Source organism: Ctenopharyngodon idella, chromosome 10 (assembly GCF_019924925.1).
Source record: "Ctenopharyngodon idella isolate HZGC_01 chromosome 10, HZGC01, whole genome shotgun sequence".
Lineage (NCBI taxonomy): Eukaryota > Metazoa > Chordata > Actinopteri > Cypriniformes > Xenocyprididae > Ctenopharyngodon > Ctenopharyngodon idella.
Window position 1 is genome coordinate 22,512,013 of NC_067229.1, and position 14,939 is coordinate 22,526,951.

Consider the following 14,939-nt stretch of genomic DNA (forward strand, 5'->3'; position numbering starts at 1 on the left):
AGGCATTATTAATGCCTGTAATACAAATACACTATGTATTTAGTGTGTATTTAGTGTTGGTGGTTTGTTCAAACAAGCCCAAGAAAATGTAGGTAGGCAAACTCTGAGCTGAGAATAAATTCAGTAAATTAATATACAGTATCCATGATGTGAATATAATAAAAATTAGGGCTAGGTAAAAAATATAATTTTCTCTATTTTAATTGATATAAAAACAAAGTCTCAGATTTCAAATTCTGTCCATTTATTATAAACAAAAACGTTTTGGCGCTGTTTAATGTGGCGTGACAGATTGCTGTGTCACCTCAGTTCAAGAGAAGTGGCAGCCAAGTTACACGTGAACTGATCATCTCCTCCGTTTTATTACCAGTTAATACCAGTTTTAATACCAGTTACAACGTGAAATAAACATAAATGAACATCTGAAGGTATGTTAAAAGATACAGTACAACTTACCAAAATCCGTATCTTGTCTCGTGTAATCGCTCAATCGGTGTTTCAAAGGCGGAAAGACGTAAAAAAAAAAAAACAGCTTACAATATGTCATGTAACGTTACATTTACCTCTGAAAAACATATTCAGTGACCATAAACACGTTACTCAGCTAGAAAAATGAACTTTGGAGAGGAGCATTTTGCTAAATATGTGCACCATATTTATTATAAGTTTTAATGTTCTTCAATACTTAATGCATGTTTGAATATATGACAGCCACCATTTAAATGTTTATATTTCAAAAAACGAATTTCCCTTGAGAAAATTTGCCAAGTACTGTACCTGATATATATCCAAAATAATCAATATCAAATTGAATTGATTCGGAATCAAACTGAATCGCAAGTTTGTAAATCGAAATCGAACCATGAAATTTAATATTTTCAATATCCAGCCCTAATGAAAGTATATTATATAATTTATTTATAAATAATAGGAATATTCAATGTTTTATTTTTTTTTCTTCAGCAAGTTAATATGTAAATTTAAATTGATTTAACTTGAATCTTTTATAAGTAATCAATTTGACATCCATTTTCACATTCTTTACTAAAAGAATTTTAATTCACAAATCATTATCCTAGACGCAGTGACACTTTGCCTCATAAAAAAAGCAGATCTCATTGTTTTCAAAAGCTTATATGTTTTATTCAGTGTTTAAGACACTCTTATTGTTAGTGAAGTAGAACAGATGTTGAGGTAATGAAGATTACCTTTGGCTGCTTATACTGCAGTTGAATAGATTCACCCTTGAGAAAGTAGATTTCTGCTCTTGTCTCAATCACCTGCAAGGTATGGCTAACAAATACAAACCAATGCTGAATGAATAGCGCAGATATCGCATGTGACTGCTGTTGGTGATTATGTGATATCAATAGACTGAAGTTCTCTATTCTTTGCTATATAGGTTTCCTACGCTTCAATTCACACGTTCTGCCAGATTCAATTCACTTCACTTCCAAATAAACTGTAAACACTGACACAAAAGTGTTGCCCACAGCTGACCTTGTCAAATGCTTTGAACATTTCCAAAAAAAAAGAAAAAAAAAAAAAAACACATAGTAGCAGAACTAAAGTGAAGAAAGTTGGATCAAAACATACACCTTAATGAAAGAACGCTGGAATGGAATTTTTTTTTTTTTTAACAAATGTACAAATAGCATTTTTTTCTAAATGTTTGGCAGGTAACACTTTAGTATAGGGAACACATATAAACTATTAACTACGACTTTTCCCTCAATAAACTAATTTACTGCTTATTTATAGTTAGTAAGGTAGTTGTTAAGTTTAAGTATTGGGTAGGATTAAGAATATAGAATAAGGTCATGCAGAATAAGGCATTAATATGTGCTTTATAAATACTAATAAATAGCCAATATTCTATCAATATGCATGCTAATAAGCAACTAGTTAAAAGACCCTAAAATAAAGTGCTACCGTTTGGCATTTATATCATGTATTTACCACATGAGAGTGGAAAGACGACAGAAAATGAGGAAGAGAATTCAAAATGTTGAAAGCTGGATTTGAACCTCCAGTGTCTGCATGAGCATCATAGCCCAGCGGAATTAACCACTTTGCCATGGCTTTAGGTAATAGCTTAATGTTTCATTTTGTTCAGGAACTATAACTCCTAAAAACCTGTTTTCTTTCACTGCAGAAGCTTAAATAAAAGAGTGCCACATCACCTGTGTGAGATTAATGATATAAATAAGCGTACGTACGCTATTGCCATTTTGCCTGCATTCACTATTTAATGCCCTCTATCCCCGTATTTCATACACAGACATCAAACTAATTAATTTGAAGGACTACTGAAAAAGCTAATTATGAGGTCGCAAGGTGCACATATTTTATTATTAAAGAAAGAACAGAAAAAAGGAAGTTTATAGAGGCAGACTGGTTTTTCTCAGACGTGTGCTTCCTAACCTCAGGGCGTAAAAGAAGGTTTTTACACGTTGCTTAGTGACGCTGGGTGAGATCGCTATACTCTTAATTAGCCTTTCCTCCATCCCTTTGTCTCCTGCTGCCTGTCAGTCATTTTTTGGACTATATATAACATGTTTGGATTGCAAAGTTGTTTTAAAAAACTCTGCTTGTCTGGCTTTTGATTTCTAAAGGACACACGTAGTATAAAGGGGGAGGGGGGATCCAATCAAGAAAGCGACCCCCATCATCCATTTCATAAGGGTCTTTGTTTGCAGATGAATGACTAATTATGATCCTCAAATGATGGCGTAGCATCTGATGAAGTTAGGATAGTATTTATAACATGCTGGCCGTAACAGCAAGTTCTTAGAGAATGCTGTAGGAACATCTACTGCAGATGGAGGCATTAGATGAAGCCGGTAGGTTAAAGGGGAAGGTACAATTATTACTAAAATGGATGCATACTGTATCCACAGTGTATGAAGATTAAAGAATGACTGATTAGTTTTTAATATCAATACTCAGAGATCAGGGTGGCAGATGGTAGATATAATACTGATTATATACAGTATAATATAATTAAATGATAGCAAATTAGATCTATTGGAACTAAGTGAGGTTGACTAGTTCATTTAGACTTTTACTTAACTACAATTATATTTGTGATGTTTTAATTGGTACTTTAATTAGCATTTTGAGATTTAGCAACAAGGATTCAGTGGCCAGAACGGCCCAAAAGTTGCAGAGGCTCGACCGACTGAAGGAAGACATGAATATCGTCAACGCTGCCCCGGAGGACCCCTTCGACCATGCCAAATGGAGAAAGCTCTGCAAAAAAGCGGACACTGCAGAGGAGCGGGATTAACTCTAGGACGAAGAAGAACTAGAACATGTCTGATCGCGGTTAAGTGAACCTGCAACTGCACTAGTTATTCAGGGCTTTTGACTGATTAGTCAACTAGTCACTCAGAAACCCCCACTGAGGTGATTTTGAAATTTCACACATCCCATTCCTAATTCAAGATCAGCAAAATGAATAGTTCACCCCAAAATTTTTGAAAACAGAAAATGTGTACCATTCATCAGAATTGATGCATTGGCACAGTTATCAGGCAAGAATCTCAAGATGGTCAAATAACAGTCAATAATACATGAATTAATAATAATAATAATAATAATAATAATGATAATTGACTATCCAAAAATATCATGTCCATTGCCGTACCCTATACTTCAGTGAAAACTTTAGCATTTTCCTTTCTGTCACTTTTGTTAACATGTTCAAAAATATGCAAATGAATGCGACATTTTTAAGTATCAAAGCAATAGCCAAATTTAGACAACAAAATATAATTTAATACTCTTGAGACTAGAATCTAAATAAAGTAAAAAGGAATTACATAAATATTATTAAAAAATTATTTAATTCTTGTTTGGATTGTTCAAAGTCTAAATAATAAGTCTTTTGTCTAACCCAGTAAAAAACACTATTAAGATCATAAAGATAAAGACTATGAATGTCTTTAATCTCTAAAGAGAGGATAAAAGCAGACTTTGCCGTCTTCCAGATAATTTAGTCCTATTACCTGAAAGACTTCGCTTTTCCAGCAACATAAAAACCCAGAACATTCCTGCAAGCTAGTGCACAAAATTCAAACAGAAAACACAAACAGAAAACACACTTAAGTGCTTCCTGCATCAGTTATTTCATTTTCCCTTGTTCTGTTCCAGCAAGAACATTGCAAGTGCAGAAGTGTTATTTGGAGAGGAGGTTAAACAATGTCATTCGGGCCCCTCTTGACCTAGATAGTGTTTAAATTAGAGTGCGGGAAAACTCTAAACCCGCAGCTTGCTATGAGGGAACAGCCAATCAAATTTAACCCATCAGGACATCGACCTTCTATGACAGGACCTTTTAGGTCACCAAGCCCCAATTGCAGGGAATGTACATCTCGTACATGCACCAGTTGTCATAAAAACGAACTATTGGCTACGAATGGCAATTTTAAGCTTTTGATGGTGGTGATTAGTGTCAAAAGCAATGTTTACTTGGCCATTAAGCACCAAATGTGCAGCATTGGGTTAAAGTAGATGTGGATTTAGGTCCGCTGTAAAGCAGGTTATTTTTAGGGTTGAGTGTTCACCAAAAAACCTAATGTGATATAGAATAAAGTCCATTATTTCTTGAAGAATACTTCTTAGATCAATATACCACAATACTTCATGATTGCAAGGCCTTCTGTGTTAGTGAGTTATGACAAATGATTTATTTTCAGGACCGGCACATGTCACTGATGTAGTGATCTCCACATAAACCCACAGAACATCTGTAGCACATTTACAAATATATACTTCTTTGAGATAATTACTTATTAAAAAAAAAAAAAAAAAAAAAAAAAAAAAAAAACCTATAGTACTTTTATAGCCCAGGGACAATCTGAGAATGAAAGCACTTACAAAAAAGGCATGGCCTTCATCATGTATTACAGTGCCACTGTTTTGCACCTGAACCTTGGATCAATAATATCCTTCTATCTGTCTGTTCATTTAATAGGGTTGGGGGATATAACAAAAAATGTATCTATTTTGCAGCCTTTTTATATATTATATTTTTTAGATAGACCATTATTTCAACCATGCAGTCAATGTTGCGAAGTATATTGAAAATGTTTAACTCAGTGCATAAAATACATAATTAAAAAGTTTTCCCACAGAGTTTTTCCAGAAATTAACTGAAAGAGCCATATTTAACCATTTCCATGAATATGTGCCAAATATAGTAAAAAAAAAAAAAAAAAAGCAATATTAGAATCACCATAAAAAAAATCTAATCCCTCTAAAGGCATCGTTTACCACCAAAAAAAGTATTGTTTAAACATTCTTTCTTCAGTGAAACATAAAACAAGAAATTTAGCAGTGTCCAAGCTGCTCTTTTCCATATAATTAAGAGCAGCTGGACATTCTGTTAAATAACTACTTCTGAGTTCCACAAAACAGCTGAGAGAATGATAACATTTTTTTTGGGGGGGGGGGGGGTGAACTATACCTTTCAAAAAGACATCAGAGAACATGTATCCATTGTATGCCATTGTGATAATTCAACAACACATGAGTGAAAGGAAACCGTCATCTCTCCAGTCAACATACAATGCAGGTGATGTGATACTCCATTCAAAAACACTCTTTCCCACAAAGCAATCTTTCTTGAATCCTCCAGGTCCCTCCCTGGACAAATCAAAAACATTACATCCTAGTCAGTGCAGCATTCAACAAATTATTGAAGATAAGAGATTATCACCAAGGAATTTTTTTAAATAATATTTTATAATGCATTGCCCAAATATTAAACAGCAAAGATTTACCAAGAAACTGTCAAACTACCATGAAAATATCCTAAGTCAATCAAACAGCAATATATATCCAGGTCTACTGTTTGTGTTTCTCATTTCTCATTTATAAATAGAAGTTTAAACACAAAACAACAGCGCCTGCTCAAACTTAAGCAAATAACATCACTTCATGCTTCCTATATCTGCTCAAATATTATTCTAGGCTATATGGTTTTTAATGAGATTTAATCTAGTTTTGGAATAGGTTAAAAAAACAAAAAGTAATAACTTGGCTGAAGAGATAACAATTGTTATGCGTTCCACTAAATGACTTTTAGTCAGAGCTGTCTGGAAAAATCCTAAAGCATATGAGAATATTCAAATTACCAGAAACAAATAGCTTTATAATAATAATAATAATAATAATAATAATTCAGCATTTTACAAATAATACTTAATTTTACTTTTGTAATTGGTGGCAGCTACTGAACAATGGAGTCTTACAGTGGGTCTCATAATTAGTTCTCATTTAATAGCACAAAGACCCTAAAGACAATAGTCATCAGATCACCAGAGTATAAAATCATCTCTATTCGGGAAGGGGCCATGTAATTGATATGAGATTTCAGCAGACTGAAGGCCTGTTCTTATCATATGATTTTCACATGGATTCTTGCTCTTTGAGAAACAAAAGATATCCTTCACATGGTGGGATCCACATGGATGTAGGACTGATGTTGGAGAAAATCAATGAAACCAACATATAACTCAGGGATGGGCAAAACTACATACTTGTAAACTCTACTAAAAAGTTGGTTGTGTGAAAAAATTATTAATTGTATGTTTTGGATTAACTAGACCATTTGTTCAGATGTGCTTTAAAAGAGATAAACTTTTCTGAGAGGATTTTATTGTGCAAAACATTCTAATAGCATGCAAATTAAAGCACTGGCGCTAAAACACTAATCGACAAGTACAATGTTTGACTGGTCAACCATCGCAACCAATCCCTAATACAGCTAATCATAACACAAAAAGATTACATACATAAGATACATTAACAATAACTGTAAAACTCAATATGACAGCAATGACTGCGCAAGAAACATTAACAGTGGCTTTTACTTCATGATAGTGACTTTTGTTCACATTCGATTCAATATATTTGCAGGGTAACATCTATATTGAATATTACTGAAACTGCATTCAACATTTTAATAAAATGTTTTCTGGCCACAAAATCTGAAAAAAATTCACTCAAATAACATTGATGCATGTGAAATATCCATCAAATAATTGCAATAAGAAAACCCATTATGGAAAACTTCAACATGTCTTTGTGTGCAACATTTCACAAGTATGTTTCAATATGATTAAAACTACTTTGCTAAAAGTTAAACTAAAATGATTTTAGTATTTAGAAATTGTACCACCATAAACTTTAAAACCTGAAAACTAGGGTGAATGGTTTTAATTTATTTGCCACCATTACACACACAAAAAAAAAACTGCATCAGCATTCCAACAGTTCCCTGAAAATACCTGCAGCATTAGGCAACAAAAATAATATAAAAATTCCTTCAAACCCGTACCCTAATCTAAACTCATTCCAAACACAGCACGTGTTCAGGGGGTTTAATGGGTAACAACCACAAAGTGTCACATGAGAAGTAGACAAAAAAAGAAAAAGAAGGAAACCATATGGCAGATTTTGACACGTTTGGATTTACAGGGATTTGTTTAGCTAAAGGCTAAAATGAACTTCAGCACAGAAAGAGGAAGAGTAAAAATTTAGCTTATCTTGTCTTTACGGTTACTGGATATCAAAAAGAAACACTCCCAAAGTTCTTGCGCAAGAGCCTGTTAAAGAATGTTTCAATTTATCAAATCAAAGGTCTCGCTTACCTAGAATCTTTTGGGAATTTAGGGGCAAAACCTGAGAGAATAAATGTGTTCAAAATGAAATATAACATGAAAGATTTTTTTTTTACAATTATTATTCATTTGCATCTAACATCCAAAACTACCAACTTGTCTACTTAATAATAAAAAAAAAAAAATCACTATGTACATGGCCAAAAAAAAAAAAAAAAACTGAACTGAACAGGATTAGCATGAAATGAGGAGTCAGAAAAGTCAGAATTGGGATAAAGTACGGATTTAATCTAGATGTCCTTGACAGAATGAGAATCCCTGAGGTTTTAAAGGAAAGAATAATGGAGACAGACTTCCCAGATGTCAAAATACTTAGGCACAGAAGCCTGACATATTTAAGATCTGAACTGTTGAGAAAAATCCAACGGAAAAACCAAAAGTATTATCTCTATATAGTGCTACTACTACTAAAAGTAGTTTACATGGCTTAGTGAAACCCTGACAGCTTCAAAGCTTCAATATATATGTGATGGAGACCGAAGCTGTAAACTCTAGATAATACACGCTGCATGCTGAAATCACGAAGAATCGACATTTAAGAATTAATAATTACAGTTACCATCATGATTATAAACACAAATAACATTTCGGCTTCTCCAATAGTGCAAACAAAACTTTCTTTTGGTCATTTATACATTTTTTATTTGGTTTAATTAAAATGCAATGCAACCTAACAGTTGTACATTTCATTAAATTGTTCGATATTTTAAATAAAATACTAAATGCAACTGACACTGTAACTAACGTAGGCTTTATCGAGCATAAATGCAACAGCATTTATTTAATTATTTATCTATTAAAAAAAAATGTAATAAAATAATCCATGCAGTATTTTCCCTACACATGCAGCTTCCCAACATCTCCACAGAGAAAATGATCCATACATAATTCAGATGACAATTTTTTTTTTTTTATCAATTTAAAATGCTGTTGATTTTCAGAGGTGGTCAAAACGAATGCAACTTGAATCAATGCACCTTCTTGCAGCCTACATACCAATTAAATCTGCTGGAAACTGTCGTCAAATAGCTCCAGACGCTTCTTTAACAACCTCTTCAGTTGGGGGTGGATGTTCAAGAGCTGCTAGAAACGTTTTACGGTCAAGTTAGAAAAATAAAGGTAAAGTCGCTCAAATGTCGCTCAATATGTGCCAAAAAGATTCTCAAAGCACCAAAACCAAAATGCATGATTATTAACCAATAATATATCTAATTGAGAAGAACTACAGGAAAAAGCACTAGGATTTCTAGTTTAGACCAAACTGGAGAAAAAGGCATTGATAAAATGCAGTAAATGTCAAAGGAATATCCAAAAAAAGCTCTAAATTTGAGGGAAAGGTTGCAGGAAACATAATTGGCCATAAGGTTGTTGCTGATCTTTGATGAAAAGAGAGGAAAAGCGGATGCATAGGGAAGCTTTCGAAGAGAGAGGGGGAGGTAGATGATGACTAGAGATAAAAATAAAAAGTGACATTTTTCCTGATGGTAATGGTTCTCACAGCAAGCAGCTTTGACCTTCAGTTTTGTTTGAATTTGTGACGCTCTCGTGCATGACACCAAATGTGTGGTGACAAATTCACACAGAAAGAGTTTGAAAAGCCAGGAAAGCCAAGGTTAGGTTTGGCACTGGAGTGTCAGGCCATGTATATAAGCTGTTTGTAGGGGGTAAAAATAACCAGCAGATTAATATATTTGGCTGATTAAAACAGAGGCACCTCACCACAATTAATTATTTAACCAAATGAAACATTACAGACTCCAAATCTTATTCAGGGGTCTCATTCAACATCCTTTTCACTAATCTTGAGCCAACAATAAACAGAAATTATTTCATTGAAATATTCTGTTACTTTAAGTGAATGAAAATAAATGACAAGGCTATTCTAGTCTGAAATGAAAACTGAAATGCTTATCATAATATGAATGTTAATAAATTAATTAACAATTTTAGACAATCAGTCCGTCAAGGATCCCAACAGTTTGAGAACCACTGCTGTAACCATGATGCAAGGCTATCAAAAAGTTACCAACAAACAGGTACCTATTAGAGCTAGATTCAAACACCCATGTGATCTTATTCATAAATGACAATGATTTGTCTGTATCTATTAAACCTTTGACAAAATCACAGTGGAACATTCAAATCTGTGTCAGCGCTGCTGCTGAGAAAGAGTAGTTGTCATGTATACTACGAAACGGTTTCACAAACAGTCTTTTCAACCACACAGTATCGTTATTTCTGTGTTACAAATATTCATATTATCACAGAAGTACTGGGATAAAAGTTTATAGATCGGATATAAACACTGATGTCTATGAAAGTGATGAAAATAGAGTAAATCACCTTTAGAAAGTAACTTGGCACTTCAAATAACGATTGTATCATTACATCGTTACACAAGTGGGTGGCGACAAGTGACTGTTAAAAAAATATATTTGTCATTGAATCATTCCTTCAAACCGATTTTTTTAAATTATTCAATCAGATTCATTAAACATTTTAAACAGACTGCAGCAAATTAACATTTTGTCAGAACCTCTAGTAAATTACATGTTATTTTGTTTAGTTGTCTGTTCAGAATTGTGATCTCTATTTTAAACAAAAACAAATTGTGATTCTCAATTTATCCAGAATCATGCAGCTCTACTAGCTGTATAGCTATATAATTGCTATATAATAGGCCATGTTACATTACAGAGGGTGATTTAGTAAACAGAAAACAAAAAAGAGATTTATGACAGATATAATACCACTGACAGCAAAAATACACTATCAAACTAACTGTTTGCAGAGGGAAAAAAAACTTGTTTCTAAACATTTCAACTTCTAGCAATGCTGGCATATGGGAGAGTATGTTAACAACAACAGAGTTTAGATTTTGGAACTTTGACCCTGGAAAAAAGTTTGAGGAAATGATTTATGATGCTCCCTAAAGCATTATCAGCAGAGCTCAAGAGTAAATTCTTGTCATGAAGGTGTGAATCAACTTTTACATACTTCCAGATTTTAGAAATAAGGTGGGAGATTAATGACTTTGGTTCCTTTTATGCCTAAAACACATGGTAAAGCTAAGCTCCCATTATGAACTCACTGCAAATTTTCAATAAACTAAGCCCAAATTATTTAGCCTATATTTCCTCAAAATGTACTTAGAATTAATCACTTGCAGAGAATATCGGCACAGCACAAGATACAAGAAGCAGCAAATCTTTAAGACTTAAACACAGCAATTATATTTAAAATAGAGTTATTTTTCCATGACATTTCCAGTCATTTGAGACTACTAGAAAGATTTTAAAATAATTTTATAGAGACTGTACTCTCAAAGAAATATTCTTATCCAATGTAATATTTTACAGCTGAATATAACAGAAAAACAAACATATTCACTATAGAAATTCCCATGATTTGTAAGGTAATAATTAACTTTAATATTTTCCATGACTTTTGCAGGCCTGAAAAATCGTGGGAACCTTCCTTAACGGCTCACTGTCAAATATCTTTCATATTTCAGAACACAAGAGCAATGAATCCAACCAACATCACCTCTGTGGTTTGACACTTCCTGAAACAGATTGGGAGTTTTTTTCTTTTTTTTCTTTTTTCTCATAGCATGAGAGGATAACTAAGCAGGTTTCACTGACACATGCCATCTTCGATCGTTTTAAACACAGAAGTGTATCATATTTGATATGATGTGGAGCATGTTGAACAAACGGAAGAGCAAAGTTCATAATAAAAGCTTTACCATTCATAGTGATCCACAAATGTTCATATTTAAAATGTATTTGCGGCATGTGTAATATCTTAAGCAACATTAATGCAGCATCAAACAGACGGTGCGATTCTCTATCGCTGAAATATCTACATTGTTTTGGTTGATAGAAAGAGTGACCAACATTTACTCAAAAGCTGCAGTTAACAGATGCCAAAAGCCAAGGGTTTTCTGTCTGACATTAAAAGGGAGATTAACACAAATCTAGGGTTGAAAACTAGGAAACCTCGAGGTTAAGACTCAATAATCTCCCAATAACATCAGATACGCTGATTTAAAGGGATTAAACATAGCTAATGAAACATTAGATTTAACGGGGGAGGGGCGGGAAGACCAACCATTTTCCGTCATATTTTTGGAAATGAGAAACAAATATGAGTAAATAACAAATGGAAATGTTTCGTGGGTTCCTAAAACCAAATAATGTTGTTATTTGCACGACATTCTGGCTACACTGGCAAGTCTCGTTCACGGACTGCCCTATTGCTTAAAAGCGAGCAAAAAAAAAAAAAAAAAAACCCCATCAAAACAGACTCAAATATCAGCGCATATATATTCCGCAAAAAATCTCCAGATTAAGATCAAGACGTTATATTAAAATGCTCAGTATAGCAAGAATCTGGCCTTGACAAGGCCGCGATAACAACTAAGCAATATGCGCAGTGTCATTTTCTTTGTCAACCCCCCACCTTCCCCTAAAATACAAAATTATTTTCTGACATTTCCCCATTGCAGCAATGCGCGCTCCCCCAGCGCCGATGATTTGAGGGAAGGGAGGTAACGCGCGCAGCAGCATGACAGTGGGGCGGGGACGCGCACAGCCCTCCCCCAACCCCAAATAATACAGTAGCCTACAATAAAACAGGGAGCGCGCACACTGGCAAAAGGAACGCATTTGATTGGTCAATGCACAATTCCCTCTGTACACGTAACACGCCCTGCTTACAATAAATAAACATCGCCCAAATTTTCTTTAAAAAATAACAACTTAAAGGAATTAAGTTGGGCCATAACACGAACCATTATACAGTGAAATAAAAACACAAATGTGCACTTCATACATATTATTTTTGAAATAACGGCCGCATAAAACTAAACTCATTCTGCGATTTTTTGATAAGGTCCAGCGGGTGGTGAGCGGCTATAAGAAAAAATCGTTGCGAAACAAAAAAGCCGCTTCGCTTGCCGCTACAGGCAATGGATTTTCACTAGTCACCTACAGCAAATATACACATTCAGTGAACACATGAAGCTGTGCTAAACAATTCTGCATGTTAGGTTATACGAGCTTACCTACACAGTGAATGAGTTTATGCCGCCACGAGTCAAGTTCCTGCCGAAAGCCGCGCCTCTCGATCGTACATTGCTGCCTTCTGCACAGACTCGCCATTTTCTATCGGCCCCTCCCGCGGGCGCGCACCTTCTACTGGGAGCTTCCCAGCGTCGACGTCATCAGAACACTTCTCTCTCTTATTTGCTCTCTCTCTCTTTGTGGGAAGGGCTGGAAGGGGTCTTCACTGCTGCAGCACTCTTCTGACATGTCCCTCCCTTATCCAAATCTTATTCAGCCTGATACCAAAGCGTTACATTTTGCTATAGCGTATTTCGCAGAGAGGAATTCAAAGAAGACGCCTTAATTGATTTAAGCACGTGACAGTCTGTTATTATCATATTAATAATATTGTTACTTATATGACCATTGTCATTTATATTGTATATTTCAAATGAAGATAACTAATATATAAAACAATAAAAATATATTGTAATTATTTTAATAATAGCATATACCAGGGGTATTCATATACCAGTCCGGTCTCTATATTTCCTTCCCAGTCTGGACAATACTTTTTTGGAACAGTTATACATTTCCATCGGGGCAGCCATTGTAGTCTACTTTATAAAAGAAAAAATCCTAAACACTCAAAATAGTCATCAAAGATGAGAATCTTGGTCCCCGAGAGCCAAAGCAGTGATGTCTAAGAATTTTTAGGCTACCAATATTTACCAAAAAAAAGTAAATATTTCTCCCAACTGGATATGAATCAGGCTATTATTATTATTATTATTATTATTTTACATTTAGACTGCTAAGTGTATGGCACATATGGGGTCTTGGGACTGAGAAAACATACTGGGGCAGGGTTTACCTCTCAAGAAAAGTACGGACTATTTTTAGATTTTGCTCAAAGTAAACTAAAACAACATAAATAATCAATTAATCAAAACTCTCATCTTAAGCACAAAACAAAGTTAACCAGTAATTTCAATGTTTTTTGTCTTCCCTTGCCATCTCTAAATAATTTTCCAAATTATAGCATTGTTTTTTTTATGAAATGCTCTTAATATGCTGATTAATAATGCTAAATGTATTTTTGATGAAATCTGAGGGTTTCTGAACCACACAGCTAAATTCGGTTGTCAGTTCACCTTTTAGTGCTTAATCGCGTTCTGTACACACACAGTTCAGTAAAATAAGGGAGTGACAACCGCATTCTACAACCATATTAACTCCCGAAAAATACAGGTAGTGACAACCGCATTTACAGAAATTCCATGCAGTGTGTACGGAACCGAACTTAACAACTAGTTGTTAATGACGTTTACATGCACCGGTGTAACGTGTGTCTCTCGTGTATGCGCGGCGAATCACAGGGATAGCACAAGCCTATCCAAATGCTTTATGCTGAAAATTGCGATTCATGTCTGCTCACTTTAATAACTCCATAAACCCGTTTGCTTTATGAGACGAGCCCAAAAAGCTTATAATGAGTGACCATGGCAACACAGAATGAGTGCTGCGCGCTGTGTAAAACTAGCTATACAAGCATAAACAAAACACGACGCCTCCGTCGACTGTGTTAGTGTGTTTAGTTAAATTGCTGAAAATATTAAATGTTTTGTCACTTTAATATTACTTTGGTCACGATAACGGATACCAAACACGAAAGACGCCAGAACGTCGCTATGGTTTCCAAGCTGTCAATCATCGCATTTTTGAGAGTGAGTCATGTTCCGTACACACATGTAACGATAATTTAGGGGATTCATATACCATGAAGTCATATACCACTCCTGAAACTTACAGTGTGTACGTGGCCATAGACAGCAACGTCATTGCACCTTTTGAGGTCCAGAAAGGCAGTAAAGACATCGTTAAAATAGTCAGCGTGACTACAGTGGTTATGAAGCAATGAGAAGACTTTTTGTGTGCAAAAAAATTGACTTTATTTAACAATTTGAACTATTGTCATACGCAGTTGATGTAGTGAATGCAGTGCAGGTTTCCATGTTTACGTCAGAACGCTGACTCATTATTGGCCAGCTCCTGCATCAGCATCACACGCATTCGTCGTGCTGCTCACGTGTTCAGTGTCGGCCAATACTTTTCAAGTGCAGAAATTTAATTTTTGGGTGAACTAACCCTTTAACTTCTCACAAACCTGGTTTAGTTAAATGGTCGGAGTCATTTTGCTGTA

General features: G+C 34.7%; 1 protein-coding gene across 1 annotated transcript in view; it reads right to left on the reverse strand.

Moving 5' to 3' along the window:
- Window positions 1–12,877, reverse strand: part of lcor (ligand dependent nuclear receptor corepressor) — a 55,844-nt gene extending 42,967 nt beyond the window's left edge. The window contains exon 1 of the mRNA XM_051909355.1: window positions 12,757–12,877. Coding sequence (XP_051765315.1) covers window positions 12,757–12,853 — 97 coding nt within the window. The 5' untranslated portion in view covers window positions 12,854–12,877. The remainder of the gene's footprint in view (window positions 1–12,756) is intronic.
- Window positions 12,878–14,939: the final 2,062 nt, after the last annotated feature.